The 21,069-nt window shown below is 37.5% G+C and overlaps 4 protein-coding genes across 5 annotated transcripts; 3 read left to right on the plus strand and 1 right to left on the minus strand.

The window, feature by feature from the left end:
- The first annotated feature begins 239 nt into the window (after positions 1–239).
- On the plus strand, positions 240–9,415 carry LOC17887881 (PH-interacting protein). Of its 2 annotated transcripts, XM_023783903.1 has the most exons (27): positions 240–546; positions 645–721; positions 829–887; positions 1,064–1,412; positions 1,624–1,778; positions 2,266–2,502; positions 2,726–2,835; positions 2,919–2,996; positions 3,077–3,183; positions 3,327–3,421; positions 3,493–3,623; positions 3,743–3,846; positions 3,943–4,020; positions 4,098–4,176; positions 4,287–4,455; positions 4,653–4,723; positions 4,939–5,019; positions 5,100–5,170; positions 5,422–5,518; positions 5,632–5,691; positions 5,837–5,891; positions 5,983–6,374; positions 6,464–7,155; positions 7,241–7,874; positions 7,967–8,536; positions 8,630–8,688; positions 8,911–9,415. In XM_023783903.1, exons 4-27 carry the CDS (start codon positions 1,075–1,077, stop codon positions 9,107–9,109), a joined length of 4,662 nt encoding a protein of 1,553 aa, XP_023639671.1. In that variant the 5' UTR covers positions 240–546; positions 645–721; positions 829–887; positions 1,064–1,074; the 3' UTR covers positions 9,110–9,415. The 2 variants fall into 2 exon arrangements, with proteins under 2 accessions (XP_023639671.1, XP_006295982.1); XM_006295920.2 differs by lacking the exon at positions 645–721.
- A 178-nt stretch (positions 9,416–9,593) lies between these two features.
- LOC17890414 (ribosomal RNA small subunit methyltransferase) lies at positions 9,594–11,036 on the plus strand. Its single transcript, XM_006296420.2, has 2 exons — positions 9,594–10,013; positions 10,125–11,036. Exons 1-2 carry the CDS (start codon positions 9,696–9,698, stop codon positions 10,845–10,847), a joined length of 1,041 nt encoding a protein of 346 aa, XP_006296482.1. The 5' UTR covers positions 9,594–9,695; the 3' UTR covers positions 10,848–11,036.
- Positions 11,037–11,121: 85 nt separating this feature from the next.
- Positions 11,122–16,704, minus strand: LOC17888843 (histidine kinase CKI1). The gene is made up of 9 exons (XM_006293367.2): positions 16,652–16,704; positions 15,711–15,893; positions 15,468–15,592; positions 14,811–15,053; positions 14,049–14,696; positions 13,578–13,959; positions 12,899–13,485; positions 11,584–12,813; positions 11,122–11,493 (listed from the first exon to the last, which is right to left on the minus strand). Exons 3-9 carry the CDS (start codon positions 15,522–15,524, stop codon positions 11,257–11,259), a joined length of 3,384 nt encoding a protein of 1,127 aa, XP_006293429.1. The 5' UTR covers positions 15,525–15,592; positions 15,711–15,893; positions 16,652–16,704; the 3' UTR covers positions 11,122–11,256.
- A 3,119-nt stretch (positions 16,705–19,823) lies between these two features.
- LOC17889048 lies at positions 19,824–21,051 on the plus strand. The gene is made up of 2 exons (XM_006295158.2): positions 19,824–20,158; positions 20,697–21,051. Exons 1-2 carry the CDS (start codon positions 19,859–19,861, stop codon positions 20,796–20,798), a joined length of 402 nt encoding a protein of 133 aa, XP_006295220.1. The 5' UTR covers positions 19,824–19,858; the 3' UTR covers positions 20,799–21,051.
- The last annotated feature ends 18 nt before the right edge of the window (positions 21,052–21,069 follow it).

Below are 21,069 nucleotides of genomic sequence, written 5' to 3' on the forward strand. Positions count from 1 at the left end.
AGAAAACAACAAAAATGAAGCCGGATCGTCGTCGGCCCGGCCGCCATTTAATAATCAAGAAAGGTCAATTTTACCCCTACAATTCTCAGGCGGTATAAAGAAGATGCCGCAACAAGTAACGGGTGTATATGTCTTCTTATACATACGCAGCCGAGTTTCCTTTTTTCCCAAAATTTCCAGAAAAATCTCGCAGCGGTAAATAGAGAAATAAATATGTATATACTATAATTAATTATTAAAAAAAAAAAAAAAGCGTCACTGGTCTTTGTTTCGTTCTTCCTTGTTCTCGCTCGACCTGGGGATGTCGTACCAGGAGACGTTCTCAATTCGCAGAATGTAACGTTGTCACTCTTCGTCTCTCCTCTCCTTTTTCGTCACCTCAGAATCATTCGAATTCGCTGCTCCGTTTCACTCTGGGTTCGTCCTTTCACCTCCGCTTCGAATCGTTGAAACGACGAATCCAGATTCCTTTCTCTAGCCACCCATCACAAGTGCTGAGTAGCAGCTGTATTTTTGTTGACCTAACTTAACCCTAGCTTTTTCGAGGTTAGCTCTTTATTGCGTTTCTCTAGCTGCGAAAGGCGGCCAGTTTTAGTTTGATTTTTTATGTCTGATGGGTGCTTTTCTCTGTAATTGGATCTTAGGGCTTTTTGATTTCGGGATTAACTCGTTGAAATCGCATTTAAGATAGTGTCTCAGTGGTTTACGATCCAAATTCCTTGTAATGTTTTGTGGATTTTTCTTCTTCTTTCAGTCGCTTTGTTTGGGGAAGTTCTCTTTCAGATGTAGTGTAAGGTTTGATTACAATACATTTCCTCGTTTGTGTAGGAAGAACAGATTAATTTACCACAGAGATTCCAACTTTGAAGAGAACCCTAGTTTATAAGGTAAGTGGGCGATTCTAATTCCTAAGGAATGCCTGGTACTATTGAATGCTTGAAATTTTCATCTGTGTTTCTGTAGTCGTTCCTACTCTAAAACTCGGTTGGTATATTTTCTGATTGAGGAGACTATCTTTCACTTTGGCAGTTGCATTTAGTTGACAAGTGCTTTTCTTCCACAGGCCGCGTTAGCATGGACTGGATATCCAAACCTACTCATTTTATGGAAACTTCGAATTTGGCAAACGTGGTTCCAGGAAATGCTCCCCTTGAGCCGCATGAGACACTTGTTCGCCATTCTTCGCTAACTGATGTTGATATGGACCTTAGAGAAGTCTATTTTCTGATTTTACATTTTCTTTCTACTGGCCCCTGCGAACGCACCTTTGCGCACTTGAGAGACGAAATTTTGGAGAAAGGCCTTTTGCCCCGTAGATATCATTCCTGGTGGTCAAGAAGTGGCACTTGTAGTGGGCGTTCTGACGATGATGGCATCTCCCTTCCATTGAGTTATGATAATTTGATAGAGAGGTACAATTTCTTTTCTTTTCTATTTTTTTGGTGCTTTGTCCACTCTTCCATTCTTGAGCTACTATGGAAGCCTTGCCATAGCTTACTGAAGTTTTCCGTTACTTGTCTCTCAACGTGTGTGTTGTTCATTACGATCTGTCATACTTTATTCGAGGGTTCCCATGTCCGTATTTTTTCCTTTCATGACTTCTGTCATCATTTTTACTGACAGGTATCCTCATATCAAAAAGGATCACTTAGTGAAGCTTCTCAAACAACTAATTTTAAACCCGCCTTTTCCTTCACACATGAGAGTTGAAGGAAATGCTCCTAATGCTGCTGATGTTCCAACACTATTGGGATCTGGCACCTTTTCACTTGTGGATCGTACGTAGTAATTCCTATTCATCTACTTTGTTGTGCATGAATTTCAAAGCTTCATGATTTTTTCTTTTTTTACTAAGACATGGTACTTGGACGTAATGATGTTTGGAAATCAGGATATATATATTTCATTTTCTTTTAAGTTTTTGCATGCTATTCAGTTGATTTTATTTCGACCGCACATTGTTACAAGAATTGATTGCTTACCCTGACAGCAATATGTTTCTCATGTCTTTGGATCTGGACTTGGAAAAAATCCCATTCATGAACCAGATAATGGCTCTAGGGCTGTGCATTTTAGAAATTTATTTTTCTGGTTTTGGTAATCTTTACATGGTATCATGACTTGTTTTTGGAATTCTGGTGAAGTAGCTCATATAGGTGAAAAGTCCATGGATGCTTTAACTTGAAAAAATTCTTTAACCTCTATAGTTCTTACCCTAGTCCTTGATTCTTAATCGTTATTATTTGTTTTTTTCATCATGTGAAGAAAAATATATAGAGCCTCAGAAAGCTAAGCATGTTGCGTCATACTTACGCTGGCCACATATGCATGCCGATCAAGTGCATGGATTAAGTCTCAGAGAAATTGGAGGAGGTTTCAGAAAACACCACCGTGCTCCGTCCATTCTTTCAGCATGCCATGCTATTGCAAAACCATCAACAATGGTTCAAAAGATGCAAAATATAAAGAAGCTCAGAGGACATCGTAATGCTGTCTACTGCGGTATGATCTTCACAATACATTCTTTCTGTTTAATCTCTGGTTTGTTAACTTGTTTTGTTACATGTGCAACCTTTAAATTATACCAGTCTGTTTATATCATCTGATTAGAGTATCTTGAAGTTGTAATGCAGTATGTCTTTCATAGCAGTACCTTTTATTGTCACAGAATGTTTTTATTGGGTAGAATAGTAACAGTATAACTATTTATACTTTTGTTGCACAGCTATATTTGATCGTTCTGGAAGATATGTTATCACTGGTTCTGATGACCGGCTTGTCAAAATTTGGTCGATGGAAACTGCGCTTTGCTTGGCTAGCTGCCGCGGGCATGAAGTGAGCTATCATTTTCCATATTTGTAAGATATAGGTTCTGGACTGTTCTATTAAAATTATACGCCTTTGCATGTTTTCGGTAGGGTGACATTACAGACTTGGCCGTTAGTTCAAACAATGCTTTGGTGGCTTCAGCTTCAAACGATTTTGTGATCCGAGTGGTAAGAATACAATTCTAGTCTTTAGTGTCTAACTTGTTTTTATTTATTTATCAGTTAGATAGTATTGATTCTTATGACAGTGGCGGTTGCCTGATGGAATGCCAATTTCTGTATTGCGGGGCCACACTGGAGCTGTTACTGCAATTGCATTTAGTCCCAGACAGGCGTCTGTTTACCAACTTTTATCGTGAGTTCTTTTCAATATGTATCTATTTTAACTAGTTTGTTTCTTGCTGTTCAAGACCACCCCTGGATCTTTTGTTTGGATATTTCATACTGCTTCCTGGACTGGTAATCAGCTATTTTGTGATTTTTTTGTAATCTATGTAGGTCATCAGATGATGGAACCTGTCGTATCTGGGATGCTAGGTATTCTCAATGGCTTCCACGGATCTATGTTCCAAGCCGATCAGATGCTAGTACTGGTACATCATCATTTTTTATGTTCAATGTTAAAATCTTTTCGGTTATAGAGCTCATTGGAAGTTTGTTCTAGGCAAAACCACTTTTACATCTTCCAACACGGCATCCACGAGCAATGCATCTCAGAGTCATCAAATATTATGTTGTGCGTACAATGCTAATGGGACCATTTTCGTCACGGGTAGCTCTGACAGCAATGCAAGGGTCTGTGTGAAACTTTCAAATTTAGTTATCCTCCTTCGTATTGCAGAAACTGCGGGAAATGTTATTTGACTTTCGTTTGCTTGTTAGTCTTGATTGTCAGTATTTCCCTAATCTTGCAGGTTTGGAGTGCCTCTAAACCTAACTTGGATGATGCTGAACAGCCGACTCATGAGCTGGATGTTCTATGTGGCCATGAGAATGATGTCAACTATGTGCAGTTTAGGTATTTTCCAGTGAACATGGTGCCTCTCCTAGATTTTGCATTTTGTTGGTTCGAACATGAATAGAAATTTAAAAGGGTGTTTTCCATTTTTTTTAGTGGTTGTGCTGTGGCTCCAAAGTCTTCAACAACTGATACTCTAAAGGAAGATAGTTACCCAAAGTTTAAGAATTCCTGGTTTGTTTCCCGGACTTATTGTCATTCCTCTAACTTCCTTTTATTCTTAATTAAGATTTAATACTTCTGATTATTAGGTTTTGTCATGACAACATAGTAACCTGCTCTCGCGATGGTAGTGCAATTATATGGACTCCAAGATCACGTAAATTCCATGTAAGTTCTGTCAATCAACCGCAAAATGCAAATGGTACTTTGCAAGTTAATGATAGCAAATTTCCAATTCTATCATTGTTTCTTCAGCGTCCTTGATGTTATATTTCCAGGGGAAATCTGGACGCTGGATGAAAGGATATCATCTGAAGGTTCCACCTCCTCCACTTCCTCCGCAACCTCCTCGAGGAGGCCCACGCCAAAGGTTTCTTCCAACACCACGGGGTGTAAATATGATTATATGGAGCTTGGATAATCGTTTTGTACTTGCCGCTATCATGGGTAAATAAAATATCATCAGAGGATATCTTCTGATGCATAGATTATCATCTTTGATGGATTTCTCTCAGTATCATTGTGTTCCAATCGTGGATAGTAACATATGTAACACTTAATAAGCGGTGCTTTTGGCCACCTGTTGTTATTACATGAAAGTAATACTACCTTCTATTTCCCTTAACCCATCTGTTTTTATTCAGATTGCAGGATTTGTGTTTGGAATGCTGCTGACGGTAGCTTAGTGCATTGTTTAACTGGTCACAGTGAATCGGTAAGTTGGGGACATATGTATGTCGTTTCTTTCTTTCTTTTTTGGTTGAATTTTGTATGCTTTAGAGTTCATTGTAGTTCTCATCTGATGTGTAACCATCTCCTGAATGCCCCATATTTCCATATTGCATTTATGTTCAAATTTTGTTGTTCATGCCCGACTTGCTATGGGAGATACTAATATTGAGATAATTGATCACTCATCTCCTCTTGTAGTCCTATGTCTTGGATGTGCATCCTTTCAATCCTCGTATTGCTATGAGCGCTGGCTACGATGGGAAAACAATCATCTGGGATGTGAGTTTCATTTTTTATAATAGGAATAGTCCTTGATCTTATCAATAGCATCACTTACCCTTTTAGATTTTTCTTTCTAGATATGGGAGGGTGTACCAATCAAAGTATACGAAATCGGGAGATTCAAGTTGGTTGATGGAAAATTTTCACAGTAAGTAATCAATGAGATGTCCAGGACAAGATCTTCTATATACTCTGGTTTGTTTTTGCAAATGACTCCAGTAAAATATGCACATGATTATTTAATCTGAAACTGGAAGATATAGTCATATTATGCATGTCCAGTTGGATATACAATAGTCAAATTTCTTTCAGTAAAGACATCTGCTTCTGAAGCATCATTTATTTAGTCACATGATATGGAATCATTAGTTAAGATACCTTTTCCTCGGCTCTGTATAGAGATGGGACATCTATTGTGCTTTCAGATGACGTTGGTCAGATATATTTCCTAAACACCGGACAAGGTGAGTCTCAAAAGAATGCAAAATATGACCAGGTATGGCCAGATTTTTACATCTCATATGCATGATCATTTTTTAATAAATGGCTGTAGTTTCTTAGTGATTCTCTGTTGCTTTCTGACCCTTTCTCTTGCTTTATTTTGTTTAGTTCTTTCTTGGTGATTATCGTCCTCTTATTCGAGATACCAATGGACATGTTCTTGATCAGGTTTGTTTCAAATACTTGTTTCTTCTGTTTTCGTTCTAATTTATGTTCGTTCTTTTTAAGACACCTCACCAAACTGTGCACACTTTTATATCGTTGTACTTGCTGTATTGTTGAAATATAAAGCTTTATAATTTCCATGGTGCAGGAGACGCAGCTCCCTCCCCATCGGAGGAACCTTCAGGATCTTCTTTGTGATTCAAGTTTGTTTCCAAAAGCTTATCTTTACTTCAATTATGCAATATGTTGATTATTCGTGATACATATTCCTGGTGTATTATTATTATTTTGAAGGTATGATTCCGTATCCAGAACCAGACCAGACAATGTTTCAGCAACGCAGACTTGGTGCACTAGGAGTTGAATGGCGTCCTTCCTTGATAAAGTTTTCTGTTGGCCCTGATTTTAGTTTAGGTCAAGATTATATTATGCCTCCTTTGGCTGATCTGGATAGATTGATTGAGCCATTGCCCGAGTTTATAGATGCTATGTACTGGGAACCAGAACACGAAGTTCTGAGTGAAGACAATGATTCAGAGTATAATGCTGAAGTTTCCTCTGATGGAGCTAGGGCAAGCCCATGTTCCAACTCGTCAAATGAACCTGATTGCAGTTCCGAGGACAGTGACGTTGAAAATATTCACGAAAATAGCTATCATCGGACAAGAAGAAGAAAACATCCTAGAGTATGTTTTCTCTTTTTTTTTTTTTTTGTCGACCTCAACTCATGCGATTTTGTTTGTCGGTATCTATTAACTAACTTCCGTTTTCGCAGGCCGAGGTCACTACTTCATCGGGAAGACGTGATAAGAAGATTTTGGATGAGAATGATAGCTCGAAATCTGTGATTAAGAGAACAAAGAACCAAAAAATTGGTGTGAAGGCTTCAAAAAGAAAATATGTTGATATCAAGGCATCACGACCGCAAAGAGCAGCAGCCCAAAATGCTCGATCCTTGCTTTCTAAAATTTCTGGAAGCTCTTCGAATGAATTTGATGATGATAATGATTCATCCAACAGTGAATCTGATAGAAGCATACCCACTTTGCGACCGTTGGAAAATCCGTCTGAGATGCTGGAATCTCTTTCAAATGACAAACAGAAGAAAAGATTGATTGTAAAGATCTGTGTTAAAAAGCCAGTAGAATCTGTGGAAAGCAAGGCAGATGTAATAAATGAGGCTGATTTGGAGCAATTATCTTCTAAATATTTGGAGGAGAATCACAGAGTGGTTGGTATATACTCAAGAGAGCCGGGGTCAAGTTCTGTAGACGCAAAAGGAGATTTATGGTGTCAGAATATTCCTCAATCTATCAATACGCCACAGAGAGAAAAGGCCGATAATCGGTTGGTAAAATCTTCAGATCAAGAACAGGATATGTGCAAGTGGAGGGAAGAAACTCCTGTTTGTGAAACTACCGAATTAATTATGTCTGAGAACATTGAAGAAGTCCAAACATTTAATGGGTATGGAAAATCTGATTATGATTACCAAGAAAGTTACATTCATATTAAATTTCCACAAAATCTAATTCCTTGTATTCACTTGTAGGGATGAAGATCTGTCAAGACTTGAACCATTGGCTGGTCAGATAAGACATTGTGATATAGATACTTCAATGGAAGCTGATGAGATTTTTCCAAAGAAAGTTCGACGACTGAGATTAAAGCTTCGGCATCCCAGCAGTCCTCTTAAACTAGAGCCTGCTGAGGTAGCAGATGATTTGGCAGATGCTGGAGATGGGTTTGCATCCATAGCTCCCTCTTCCATGAATCCGTTAATGGATCCTGAACCTATGATATTTAATGATAGAGATTCTTCTGCACATGACTCTGAGTTTGGAGAAGCTACAGCTGATGTGATACGTAGGAAAAGATCCATGAGAAGTGAATCTAGTACAAGAAATAGCGCATTACGCGTAAGGTTGGGCTCTGGATCTGTAGATAAAATAAAGAAACAAGGAATTTCTTCCACGAGCGTGTGTGACGGTGCATCACTTGAAGAATGGCCTTCTACCTCAAAAGCTAGGTCCCGGTCAAGATCTGCAAGCTATCTCAAACAAAGTCTCCATACTGGGTCTAAGTTGAATGTCTCAAGCAAAATCTCATGGTTAATGTTGTCTGAACATGAGGAAGGCTGCCGTTATATACCCCAGTTAGGAGATGAAGTTGTTTACTTCAAGCAGGTAGGTCCTTCTGGCTGGTAATTCTTTGTTCACTTCCATGTATTAATTTGCCAGATCTGGAGTTAATAACTTTCTCTGACTGTCGGTTTCAGGGTCATCGAGAGTTCCTTGAAACTAGAGACTTCAATGACAGGGACCGATCAACGTACCTTCCTCGAAACCTAGGAGCGGTAGAAATTTGCAAAGTCGAGAAACTCGACTACGATACGTATCCTGGTTCTGGCGAAAGCTGCTGCAAAATGGCCCTCAGGGTTGTGGATTTTTCTTCATCACATGCCTCCCGCAAAGAGTTTCAACTGACACTTCCTGATCTCATTAATTGCCCTGATTTTATTGTTGAGAAGACTCGATACGATGCTGCAATTCAAACAAAGTGGGAAATCGGTGATGAGTGCCGTGTGTGGTGGAGAAATGCATCCGGTGAAGGCGGGGCGTGGTGGGAAGGTAAGATTGAGTCTTCACAAGTTAAATCCACTGAGTTCCCAGATAGTCCTTGGGACAGATACCGAGTTGTCTATGAAACTGGGGACACAAATCTTCACAGCCCGTGGGAGTTTGACAATCCCCAGTTTCCCTGGGAAAACTCTACCATCGAAGAAAAGAAACGGGATAAACTGCTTTCATTATTTGTTGGACTAGTGAAATCAATCAGCAAGCATCAGGTTTGTCTTCTCTCCCAAAGCTTTCATCTCTCATCTTCCTGTTATCCTTGCTTGCCTCTTACCTGTTATTTGCTTTGGTTATGTATTCCTCAGGATAGTTATGGGATCCAAAAGCTAAACGAAGCTGCTCAAAAGATGGATTTCTGCAATAGGTACGATACGCTGAAACACTTGGCTCTCTGCAATTGATTCTTTCAAAACCTGCCTAGTCCCATAAACTTAAGAATACGAAAATCCATCTGGTATACTTGGAAAGGAGAGGTGATAGTTGAGTTAGTGCTAATTAACTGATATGATCAAAACTGTGGATTTTCTTATGTGGTGGTAGAATTCATGCGTTGTGTATAACTCTGCTGATTGCAATAAAATTGCAGGTTCCCAGTTCCTTTATACCCTGAGCTGATTCACCAGAGGCTAGAGAATCAGTACTACAGAAGTATTGAATCATTTAAACACGACATGGATGCAATGCTCTCAAATGCGGAGTCTTATTTTGCAAGAAACGCAAATATGCTTTCGAAGATAAAGCGACTGGGAGATAAATTGACAAAAACGTTAAGAAAGCTGATATGATGATAAGGCAGCAACACTGGTATGCTTCATTTAGTCATTGCTGTTTTCTGTATCTTGTAAACACGCTAGGGCTGCGGGAGGTTTTTTCTATATATATAGCGAAGAGAGAGTTAAAAAAGAAAACTTACAAAGTTTTCACTCTAAACAAAAGAAGTCGGTTCTGTTTGTAGCCACCCCGACGAGACACAGTTTCATGTATAGTTTAGTTAGTAGCACAAGACTAACAACATGTCTGTCTGTAACAGAAATTTACCCTTTTGTCAGAAGAATGACAATTCATAAGTCTAATTTTATATTTTGACCTCACTACTACTACTATTAGAAGAATATTGTTGCATTTGCAAACTATTAAAATCCGTCATTTTCTTTGATTCCCTCCCTTTAATTATGAAACTAGTAATATTAACATTTATTCTCTCGAATAGAAAAAAAGGGTGAAATTGTATCTCTAAATTTTAGTGGTTTACTCTTAAACGAATTGAAAAAAAAAAGAGAAAAAGAGAAGAGAAAAGGTTTAAATAGAAGAAGAAAAAACCCTAATCGCTAATCATATCTCTTGTGCCGGCGAAAAGAAAAAAGAGCAACAATGGCGGGAGGGAAGATAAGGAAGGAGAGGGCAAGTGCGTCGAATCGAGCACCGTCGAACCATTACCAAGGAGGAATATCGTTCCAGAAATCGAAAGGGCAGCATATCCTGAAGAACCCTCTGCTAGTGGATTCGATCGTTCAGAAAGCGGGGATTAAGAGTAGCGATGTGATCCTGGAGATCGGTCCCGGTACCGGAAACTTGACCAAGAAGCTTCTAGAAGCGGGTAAGCAAGTTATCGCCGTCGAGCTCGATCCCCGTATGGTTCTCGAGCTTGAGCGCCGTTTCCAAGGAACCCCCTTTTCTAACCGCTTGAAGGTACGCATGAGCTTTTCATTTAATCATTAGTATATTACTTGCTGCTAGTAGTTTGATTCCTCCTCGTCCTCCTCCTGCTGTTTTGTGTTTTTTTTTTGTCTCTCTCTCAAGGTCATTCAAGGTGATGTGCTCAAGACCGAGCTTCCCCGCTTTGACATTTGTGTGGCAAACATTCCCTATCAGATATCATCTCCTCTCACTTTCAAACTTCTCTTCCATCCAACCAGCTTCAGGTGCGCTGTGATCATGTACCAGCGGGAATTCGCCATGAGACTCGTTGCCCAGCCCGGGGACAATCTCTACTGCCGTCTCTCTGTCAACACTCAGCTCTACGCCAGAGTCTCCCACCTCCTCAAAGTCGGCAAGAACAATTTCCGCCCTCCCCCTAAGGTGGATTCTTCCGTTGTCAGAATCGAACCCAGGAAGCCTGGCCCTCAGGTTAACAACAAGGAGTGGGATGGCTTCTTGAGAGTCTGTTTCATCAGGAAGAACAAAACCCTGGGATCTATTTTCAAGCAAAAGTCTCTTCTTTTGATGCTCGAGAACAACTTCAAGACTCTTCAGGCCCTTCTTGCTTCTCTGCACAACAATGGAGAAGCTGCTGCCACCCATCTTGCTGACCACAGCATGGGAATCGAAGATGATGACAATGAAATGGATGACGATGATGTGGACATGGATGATGGAGAAGGAGAGACATCTGAGTTCAAGGACAAAGTTATGAATGTCTTAAAGGAAGGTGGTTTCGAGGAGAAGAGAGCTTCAAAGCTCTCACAACAAGAGTTCTTGTATCTTCTTTCGTTGTTCAACAAGTCTGGTATTCACTTCACATAGTCTTATCCTAGGAAAGTTTTGTCCTTTCATTATTGACTCTCTCATCAAAGGTACAATGTTTTTCATTGAAGCTTGTTTTAAGTTTTATGATCTTGGGTGGATACTGAAAGTTTCTCCTTAGAAACCAACTCATACAAGAATATTTTTCTGTTAATTTTGAATGGTATCTTCAAATTTTTATGACGCTCACTGCATTTTTATTGCCAAGATATGCTTGCATGTTATACGATGCTTCGTTTCACATGTCTCTAAAGTGTTGTTCTCAAGTGTTTGATGCAACGGAAGCTAATTTCAAAATAAACTAGAAGAAAACTGGTATAACATTGTCATACTAAAGATCTTGTCTAACTTTTCTATATGTATGGGAAAGAGAAAAGAAAACAACACTAATTAATGAAATTGTATAGTATTACTTTAGAGTTGCATGTAGAGTCAATTTGCTTTCGATATCTCTGATGACGTTTGCAAGTTGGTCCTGTTTCATTTCTTTCTCTAAAAAACCGTCCATTCCAGCTTGTATGGTTTCTCTTGCTTCCCTAGAATCAGAATCATGACCAGATACAGCTATAATTGGTATATGCACACCATAACTTTTCTCCACTTTCCTGATCTCTCTCGTTGCTTCATATCCATCCATTTCTGGCATCTGTGCAGAACCAACACTTATTAAGAGTGAACTATATATTTATATATTTGAGATTAAACATGCTATGCGAGGTTAATCATTAAAACTTACTTGACAGTCCATGAATATGTAGTCAAACGGAAGCTTGTTTACTGAACCTTGTTCTTCTCTTTGTGTAAGCCATTCAGTGACTAATCTCACAGCTTCTTTTCCACTGTGGCATGGTTTGACCTCAGAGACTCCCATCTTCTTCAGCCTTCCTGTTGCAACTTTAATTGTTATACTGCAATCATCAACCACCATAACTCTTTTTCCTCTTAAGAATTCGTTGTTACTTGGCATGGAAGTTCCTTGCTCGTCCTCTGGGTTCCCAATAGGCTTTCGACCGGTACGCACTGACTTGACCCAAGTCTCACTCTCTGAAGTTGTTGGTGCCATTATTGTCTTGCCAATTTTTTTGTTAGACCTTGAGCTTGGTGCATCTTCTTGGAATTTATGTTTTGGTGATGACTCTGGAACAAAAGAATGTCTCAGCAGTGATTCCCTTTGCAGCTCAGTGGGTGTTTCTTTTAGCCCAGTTCCTCCAAATTCAGGCAATATCTTCAAGACTTCAACAAGACGCGATCCGTGCAAGGGTCCCGTACAACTAATGTCCCCTCTCTCACTTACACGAGTGCTCGATTCGTTAAGCCAAACAACTTTACAGGATATTCCACGGTGCACGCCCCTACGAAACTGCTCGATGATATCTTTCAGCTCATGAACTGGTCCACTTTTTGCATCAATCACCAAAAGGACAACTGCTGAGAAACTGTTGCTTCTCCTTTTAGGAAGCTGGCTTCTTGAATCAATAGCATCCATGCCAATCAAAGGTAACTCCCTTGAGCTCGGACATGACAAACTACACTCTGCTCTTCCCATGGAACTCTGAGGTGAAAATCCAAAAAGTCTCTCCAAGGCATAACTCAAATGCTCCCATTTCTCCACTACTGTAACTTTAATCCCCATATTCTTTATGTATTTCTCAGTAACTCTTTTGCGTTCTTCATTTTGCAATAGGAGAACCACTCTAGAAGATTCTTGCTTTGGACTTGAGCTGAGACAGTTGTTGAATCTAGGACTCAGGTTGCGTATATTCATGCTACCTCCCAGTGAAGTGTTGATAGTCAGCCCGAGGTTCGGCGTGGATATGTAATCACCTCCTGCTTCAGTGTCATGTCTTACTTTCATGTCACTTACCGGAGGCTCTAATGTTGTCATTAAAACATTGAATTGAAAACATGTTCCTTTCTCTCCCATTGCCTTGTCAGTGATTCTTATCTCCCCTCCCATTAAACGTACCTATAACAGAGGAATGAAAAAACCATTTAGATGCACTGGCTTTTCATTTGTGAAGAGAATTAACGTTTTCAGATGAATTGCTTACCAAAGACTGCACAATCCCAAGCCCCAGGCCAGTTCCTTGCTGTCCTTGAGCTGTTTCTCTGACCTGAACATAGTTTTCAAATACCGATTTACGCATTTCCGTAGGTATCCCTTTACCTGTATCATCCACTTCAAACACAAACTCCATCGTGTTGGCATTGTTTCTTATGGAATTCGATATCTCTGTTTCGTAGGTTGATGACTGGTCTTTACTCTTGCAGAACCTACTCTTTAAGAACTTGGACACACTTCCTTGAGGGTCTGATGCCAGGACCACAGAGCTTTTGGGACCCGGCCTTTGAGCCCAAGCTCGGATCGAAATGTGCCCGTCGACTGTGAACTTGACAGCATTGCTGACAAGATTGTTGAGGATCTGCTTCAGTTTCCCACAATCCCCTCGCACATTCGAGTATTTGAAAATCGAGCCATCGTGGGGGTCCAGAACCACATCAACCCCTTTCTTCATCGCCACGGGATGGTAAAAATCGGTGACTTCTTCAAGAAGTCTGGCCAAGTTGAACTCTACTTCCTCTAAATGCAGCTTCCCGCTCTCGATTTTGCTCATGTCCAAAACAGAGTTGAGCAGAGCTGTGAATTTTATTAACAACATGAGGAAGACTTTTCTGTTAGACACCAAGAGAAGAACTCATAAGAGAAAGCTTAAAGAATCAGAGTCTTACCAAGCATATCCTTGACGCATACATTCACTTGCTTGAGATTGGTGTCTTGGTCGGAGCCAGGATGAGCATCATCACGAGATAGATCAATCAGACCATTAATCGCTGCAAGGTAACCTCTAATATCGTGGCTAGCTCTTGCAAAAGCTTGACTCTTGTTCATGCTCTTCCTCTCAGCCTGTTGTGTTGCTTCCATTTGGTTTATCAGCGTTGCACGCATATGCATCTCTTGTCTTGTTGCTTGCATCATAAACAACACAAACCCTACAGGCCAGCCAAAGGCAACAATAATTGTCACCACAATAAGCTGATACAAGGCCTGTTTTGCTTGGTGATTGATGCGTGTTGCTGCTCCTTCATCGTCTGGAAACATGAGTGTGTATCTCTACATGTTAAAAAGAAAAGAAAAAAGACCATTAGAAGAAGCTGAGAAACAAACTTATTGTGGTGAAAAACAATGTTTCAACATTTTACCAGAGGAACGCCGGAAACTTCAAGAACAGAGCAAAAAGCTTGGAACTTTGATCTTTTGATCTCCACCTCGTAGCCACTAGAACTGCAGTTTTCGGGTATGCATTGAGACCTGAGGGGTTCTCTACCGAAGCAAATGGAAGAGCCATTGGAGATGAAGAAAGAAGCATTCAGTGAACCTTGACGAACAAGCACAGTCCCGTCCTTTGTCCACATGTAAAGCTCTTGGCCGTGTAGATGATTCGAACGGTGTAAAACATCGGTTAAAGTCTTTACCGGAAACCCTAGCAAAACAACACCTTTCTTGCTGTACAGGCTAACCACGCTCTGGATTAGAGTCTCGTTATCTTGTCCTCCCAAACTCGTTCCTAGAAAGGCGGTAGTGTAACTATTCCTCTGTGCAGCTTGGAACCAATCTGTACGGGTTAAATCTAACGACTGAGATTTGGTTGCGTTCCCGTTGAGACGACCGGTTATCTGATCAACCGTTTGAGTGTACCAAGTGTTGGACGAAGAATTGGCAAAAACAGCGACACTTGTGTCTGATTCTGCATTAATATTGTAAGAAAACAAGAGACCGTCGCTACTAATGTACGAAACATGTGAGACTTGAGGGATCGTTGAATAAGCTGCAAACAACAATGGTGCGATCTGAAGAAGAAGAAGAACAACAACAACATATACTTATCATAACAACCTGTAATCGATACCACCATGAGATTATTTTATATGATTAAAAAAATAATAATCCAACTTATAACAAACCTGTGTTTGAATTTCTGTGAAACCAGTATCGTTGTCGTTGGTGAGATAAGAATCTATGAGTCTCGATAAATGAATTGTAGATAGGTTTGCCTTGGGATACAAAAAACTGCCGACGTTTTCAATCTCGGAAGCTAGACTTGACCGGAGAACTTGAGTGAATGAAGCGACGTCGTTTGTTATGCTATCCGTTGTAGTACGCCAATTCGAGGCCGATATGCACCCCAAAACAATCACCAGAAATCCCTAAAATTTACTCCCAATAGAAAATATTACATTATTGGATCATATGCATATTACAATACTTGAATAGTTAAATCATGTATGTAACTAAAACAATCGAAAGAACGTGGTATTATACTTGGTACTTGGTTTTATTGAATTAAGACGAAGAACGTTCAATGAAATAACAAGTATCGACAAACTTATTAAGCACCAAAAACTCCATTAATTGGGGAAAAACAGAAGAAAAAAACCCTAGATTCATCTAAAATAAAATAAAATACTCTAACTAAACAAGATTTAAACAAAAAATGAGAGTAGAATCATATTCGTATGACCAAAAAACCGTATTAAGTAACAAACATGTTGTTCTTTTTATAAGAAAAACACGAAAGCATCCAACGATGATATTTATAAGTAAGAAGAAAGAAAAATTACCAGGATGCAGCAGACCGCAACTGGACGTGAAGTGACAAGCTTTGTAACGTTCACCATCACTTTAATTAGTAAATTTGCGTATTCTAACTTCTTCTTCCTAGCTTCAACCAAGTCGAAATTAAACCCTTTTGGTCAAAAAAAAAAAAAAAAAAAAAAGGAAAATTGATTCTGATCAAGATCCATTTCTTCTAGATATTTGATCTAGAATTAAGCAAAGATCTAACTGTACGTTTTAAAAATCACCTAGTGTCCAACAGTTATGTGTGGTGCAATCTTTGGCTTAGGCTCGGAAGTTAAGTTGCCAGCTTCCTTATACGGTTGAGAAACTGGGGAGGAAGATGCAACTACATCCGACCATAACGCCAAGTCTTGACTTGTGATCACTAGATGATTCCGCCTAGAGATGTCCGGATGGGATTTTATCACCTGTGCTTGATGATGATGAACATTTCCCAAAGGAACAAATCTATCAGATATTTATAGCCTTTTATCATGTATATATATATATATAATATACTATATATATGTGACGACGACAAAAAATACTATACATACATAGATCTTCCACCAAAGAAAATCTTAAACTCAAGTGCAATTACACAATATTATGAATATATCTTCTTATGTATTGCAAAGGGGAAAAGGAAGGTTAATACAAACAAATCATGGTAATAAATAAAAGCAATCATTTCATTTTAGGAAACAATCGCAGCCACTCGGATTTAATTAGTTTTAACATAAATCTCTTTCCATTTAATCGTTATTCATGAAAATGATTTATACGTAAAAACCAAAGATTTTCATTCTAGAAAACGCCAATATAACATGAAAATAGTATAACTTAATAAGAATAATTCTCACAGAAGAAATAGAGAATTAATTTCATCAATGAAGGCCAGAGAAAGTGCTAAAGAAAATGATATAATTGACCTTTGTGTGCACTTGAGCGAATTATAATGTGAAGTTAATCGAGTAAGCATATTAAGAGATTTTATGTAGGTAAAATCTGTATATACATGTATATATATATATGTGTATATTAACTTTTATTAATTCTGCAAATCCACGGACTAGCTAAGGTTTCGACAATACATGTCTGATAGTTTGGCTGAGAATTTTTCTAAAACATGGGAATTCACTTTGGTTTAAGCAAATAAAATATGATGGAAAACAAAAAAACTTACACAGAGTTATGTTATCATATGTTGTACTGTATTGTATGTTGGAAAAGAAATATATATATACTGCTGGCTTAATTTAAATTATGAAAATTTGATTTAATAGGACGATGCACCATTTTGAATTATGCTTAATACGGTAATTTGTTCATATATGGCTAACACAGGCACCACAGATTAAATTCTAGTGGTATAAAATATCGCAGAAATGTTTTGTCGGGATATAACTTGTTTGGTAATCTTTTATAAATTTTGAGATTACGTATTAAATACAATCAATTAAAATAAATCTGTCTTTAAAAAAAAACTAGATTTGTTAACAATAATTATCTTTGGTCAATGGCCTTTAGCGATATGGGCCATCTCATTCATAAGCCCAATGTTAGATAAGATACCCATTCCGATAAGATATTGCTCTGCCCCTTTTTGGGTTCGTTCATTGCACCCGTCGACTCCAAATCAATAGACAATAGTTGCTATCAGTTTTTCGTTTTCAGATGTTGGCTAGGGACTGTGACTGTATAGTGGCGCCTGGATCTAGCTCCAGTTCACCAAGTTTACTTCATCACATTCTCGTGCCATGGATTTAGAGAGGAAAGTTAAAAATTTCTACTGCTTCTCTTAGACTAGCTTTTTTTATTATATTCACGTTACTTTGTAGTTAATCAAAGTTTCTGAGAGATGCATGCTTAACAAAAATAATGTCTGTTTTATTTAGACTAGACAAATTTTCATATATCATGATGTATACATACCAGAAAGAATCAACAGGAAAATCATCACACATGTGATGAAACTAGCGACATATTTGCTGCACATGTCTGATTTATTTACTACATCATATCGCGAAAATATTAATGTATATCGAGTTTTCGAAGATAGAATTGACTAGAAATAATGGAGATTTTTGCACAAGTGACAAGTGCAAACTTTTCCTTTCTTCGTAGGCACGCATGTGCCATAACTATATTGTGAAGCAGGTGGGGCAAAGCAAAAATCTTGACATAATGAATTACCGTTAGGCTTATTACAAGTCCCATGCGGCGCTATAGTTGTGCTTCTTTTGAGACATAGAGGCGCTGGAGGATACTTCCAACCTGATTCTCCTGATATTCCTATATTACAAAACATATTTTTGGTTAAAAATACATATGTTGTCTTAATAATATATTACTAGAAACACGTAAAATGTATTATACAAAATTCACAAATGATTTGTGCATGCTTAGGTCGTGCAACATGAAGACATTGATAACAATATGGGGGAAGTTCCTAACGGGGCCTTACTTATTCAGGGGGAGCCTCCATAAGTGTTTCTACTTATTAAATATCTTTTGGAAATTTTTAAAACACAGGTTTTCTTTTAAAATAATATTTTCAAGTAGAAACTCCATAAAAGCTAGAGATTCATTAATTATTATTTTATTTCTTTGAATAACTAAAGGGTTTTCTGGACCGAATCTCATACATCCCTTCAGATCTGAGACAGAGTATGTTATATGGTCTCGTCTGAAACGGTAATTGAACTGACGATCTCTGAACTTTTGCGAGAGATCTTTACCAATACTTGGTTATAAAAACCATTATTATTATTTTTTGTTAAACCATTATTATAATTATACTTGGTCATAAAAATCATTATTATATGTTTTGTATTTTACAATTAGCTATCAGATTGTGTTAAATATGTTTAAAGATATGATTTGTAAATATACACTTGTTATCAAATCAAACACAAAATATATATGGACAAATTTTCATATATGGTGATGTATACATACCTGTTATTGTAAGAATCAACAAGAAAATCATCAAACGGATGATAAAACCACCAAGATATGCACATTTACTTTTACTCATCCTTTTTTTATAACTTTTGATCTATATATTTTCTTTTCTTTTTGTGAGAATGTCTATAACACAATCAACTAGTATATAAAGAAATATTTTCTTCTAAAAATAGAAGAAAGGGTTAATTTTCTAAAATTAAAAGAAATAAATTTATTCCGTAATATAATCCTATAAAGATGTTTAAATTAGTTTTTTAAAGTAAATTTTGCAGCAAAAAAATATATTATAATAGAATAAATAAAAGGTTACTTTTTCTAAAAATAGAAGAAAGGGTTAAATTTCTATAAATAGAAGAAATAAATGTAATCCATAAAATAGTCCTATAAAAAGGTTAAAATTACTTTGTTTTTTTTTTGTGAAGTAAAATTTGCTGCACATGTCTGATTATTTACTACATCATATCGCCATATTCTTTCTCATCAAATCTATCATGAAACGAAAATGTTTTGAGTTTTTTGGTCTTATTAATAATTTATACAAGTACCCGTGAGGAGAGTTAGTTAGACTCGATTATGAAGCTCCATGTAAACGAAGGGAGTATTTTGAATCTCATATTTTGTGTTTGACTATTTCGTTCCCAATTTAATTGTTTCTTTATTTGGCAAATATTCAGCTTAAAAGAAAGATAATGAAGGTCTTAATTATGCTTCACGTCTTGATTTGTAAGGAAACCAGGAAGATCAAGAATTCATGCTAAAGATCTTACCAAATGTTCCCTAAGTTGATGCGAAATCCTTGTGTATTCTAATCATATATATATATACATATCTTATCAATAGATTCTTAGAGCATATACAATAGTAAAATTTTGAGTGTTTTATCATCCTGCTTATAATAAAATAATCAAGTTTATCCAAAATCTTGATCCAATTAATAAGACCAATGTCTTAAATAGGATTTTTTTGTGGGTTAAGAACCGATGACATGGCGAAATACTATTGGTTGGGGGAAATGAAAATAAAATAAAATAAAGGTTGTTGTTCTTTTCTTTGAAAATCTTGTTGTTTTATGTATGTCAATTTTTTTCTTTAAAAATATTCTTTTCAAATGTTATTGTTTTATGTATGTTAATTTTATGTATGTTTTATATTCTATGAAATAAACTTTATCAAATGTGTTATTGTATTATGATTTAAAAAAATAAAAAATTAGACACCTATATTAGATGTCTCTATAATGTCTAAAAATATATATCCATATAAGAATGTCTAAGAAAACAGATTTACATAAAATTTAATAATTAAATGTTTTAGTCTTTTTTCATAAATGTCACCATTGAACGTGTTCTCAGTGATTCTTAGTTTAATATTAGTTTAAATGGTAAATGATGTTTTAGACTAAGAAACTGATCTTAATTAAAACATGTGGTTCAGAGACGACACGTGGCGATGGACGATTGGTGGAAGAAGGAAAAAAAAAACACAACTCTCTCTCTCTCTCTTACGCGTTTCTTCGTCTCATGCGATTGAAAAGGTGATCAATCCTATTCTCCGATCCGCCGGCTTCTCTGACCTACGGCCAATCTTCCGGAGTAGTCTCACCATCCAGCGACGGGTGGTATCCACGGCGAGGAGGATGAGCTCAAATCGTATCCACAGCGAAGAGGAGGAGCTTAGAGTCGTGTTTCTGACTGTGGCTCCGCCAAACGCGGCGGCGATGTCGGTTTGTTTCTTATCCGTAATCTGTTGATGAGTAAGTTTTAGTGTTTAGGATGGTTTCGCTTAGATTCGGATCCGTTGGCTAGATAGATTTTAGGAAATTCAGTTGATCTGGATAGTTTCTCAAGTGTGTGTTGATTTGTAGAATGAAGCAATACTAAATTCAGATTTGAGACCGTGAAAGGAGAAGACAATTTGTTCAACTCTTCAATTGGATTCTATTGGAACCAACTCTGTATGGTGTGAGCATACATTAGTCATCACTATGTTTGGAATGTAGAGTTTCTTCCTTAGATACATTTGTCTGCTTTGAATTTTGCCAATGTTTAGTATCTGAAATCTCCTCCTTGATGAAATGTTTCTGCTTATCAATCTTACTAGAGAGTAGACTCTGCTTTATTCATCACTATGTTTGGATTCTAGAGTTTCTTCCTTGAATAAATCTGTTGTTGGTGCTCGGAAGTCTTACTATCCTCTAGCTTCTGTTATTACTAATGCAAATGCAAGTTTCTGAAGTCATATTTATTTTCTTGATGGTGCAGGTTCAAATGGGAACACATTTGATCATGTATATGGAAGTAGTAATGGTTCTCCATCTTCCTTTGATGTTTGACGAATGTGTTGCTCCTCTTGTTGATGTTTGACAAAGCGTTGGACTCTGCATCACTAATGAAGCTAAGGAAATACATATTTCGAGTAGTCACATTTGTAGATTTTAAAGATTAGAAGCTTAGTATATAATCATTATCTAATCTTCTCCAAGAACGTCAAAAAAATAGGGTGGGGTTTGGCTCTGCAATTTGCAAAGTTATTGGTGTAATTTTATTCGCGTAATATGACAAGCTACTATGATTACACTGCTAAATCAAACTTAATTAGTATATTTTGACATATGTACATGGAATTGTTATAAAC

This window comes from Capsella rubella, unplaced genomic scaffold, assembly GCF_000375325.1.
Source record: "Capsella rubella cultivar Monte Gargano unplaced genomic scaffold, Caprub1_0 scaffold_4, whole genome shotgun sequence".
Classification (NCBI taxonomy): domain Eukaryota; kingdom Viridiplantae; phylum Streptophyta; class Magnoliopsida; order Brassicales; family Brassicaceae; genus Capsella; species Capsella rubella.

Coding starts and splice junctions, on each gene's coding strand:
- LOC17887881 (XM_023783903.1), top strand. CDS start 1,075: ATGGACTGGATATCCAAACCTACTCATTTTATGGAAACTTCGAATTTG. Junction 4,177..4,286: donor CAAGATCACGTAAATTCCAT/GTAAGTTCTGTC, acceptor TTATATTTCCAG/GGGAAATCTGGACGCTGGAT. Junction 5,020..5,099: donor GGAAAACAATCATCTGGGAT/GTGAGTTTCATT, acceptor TTTTCTTTCTAG/ATATGGGAGGGTGTACCAAT.
- LOC17890414 (XM_006296420.2), top strand. CDS start 9,696: ATGGCGGGAGGGAAGATAAGGAAGGAGAGGGCAAGTGCGTCGAATCGA. Junction 10,014..10,124: donor CCTTTTCTAACCGCTTGAAG/GTACGCATGAGC, acceptor CTCTCTCTCAAG/GTCATTCAAGGTGATGTGCT.
- LOC17888843 (XM_006293367.2), bottom strand. CDS start 15,524: ATGGTGAACGTTACAAAGCTTGTCACTTCACGTCCAGTTGCGGTCTGC. Junction 14,697..14,810: donor TCACAGAAATTCAAACACAG/GTTTGTTATAAG, acceptor CTTCTTCTTCAG/ATCGCACCATTGTTGTTTGC. Junction 13,486..13,577: donor ATGCGTCAAGGATATGCTTG/GTAAGACTCTGA, acceptor TAAAATTCACAG/CTCTGCTCAACTCTGTTTTG.
- LOC17889048 (XM_006295158.2), top strand. CDS start 19,859: ATGTGGTTCAGAGACGACACGTGGCGATGGACGATTGGTGGAAGAAGG. Junction 20,159..20,696: donor CAAACGCGGCGGCGATGTCG/GTTTGTTTCTTA, acceptor TTGATGGTGCAG/GTTCAAATGGGAACACATTT.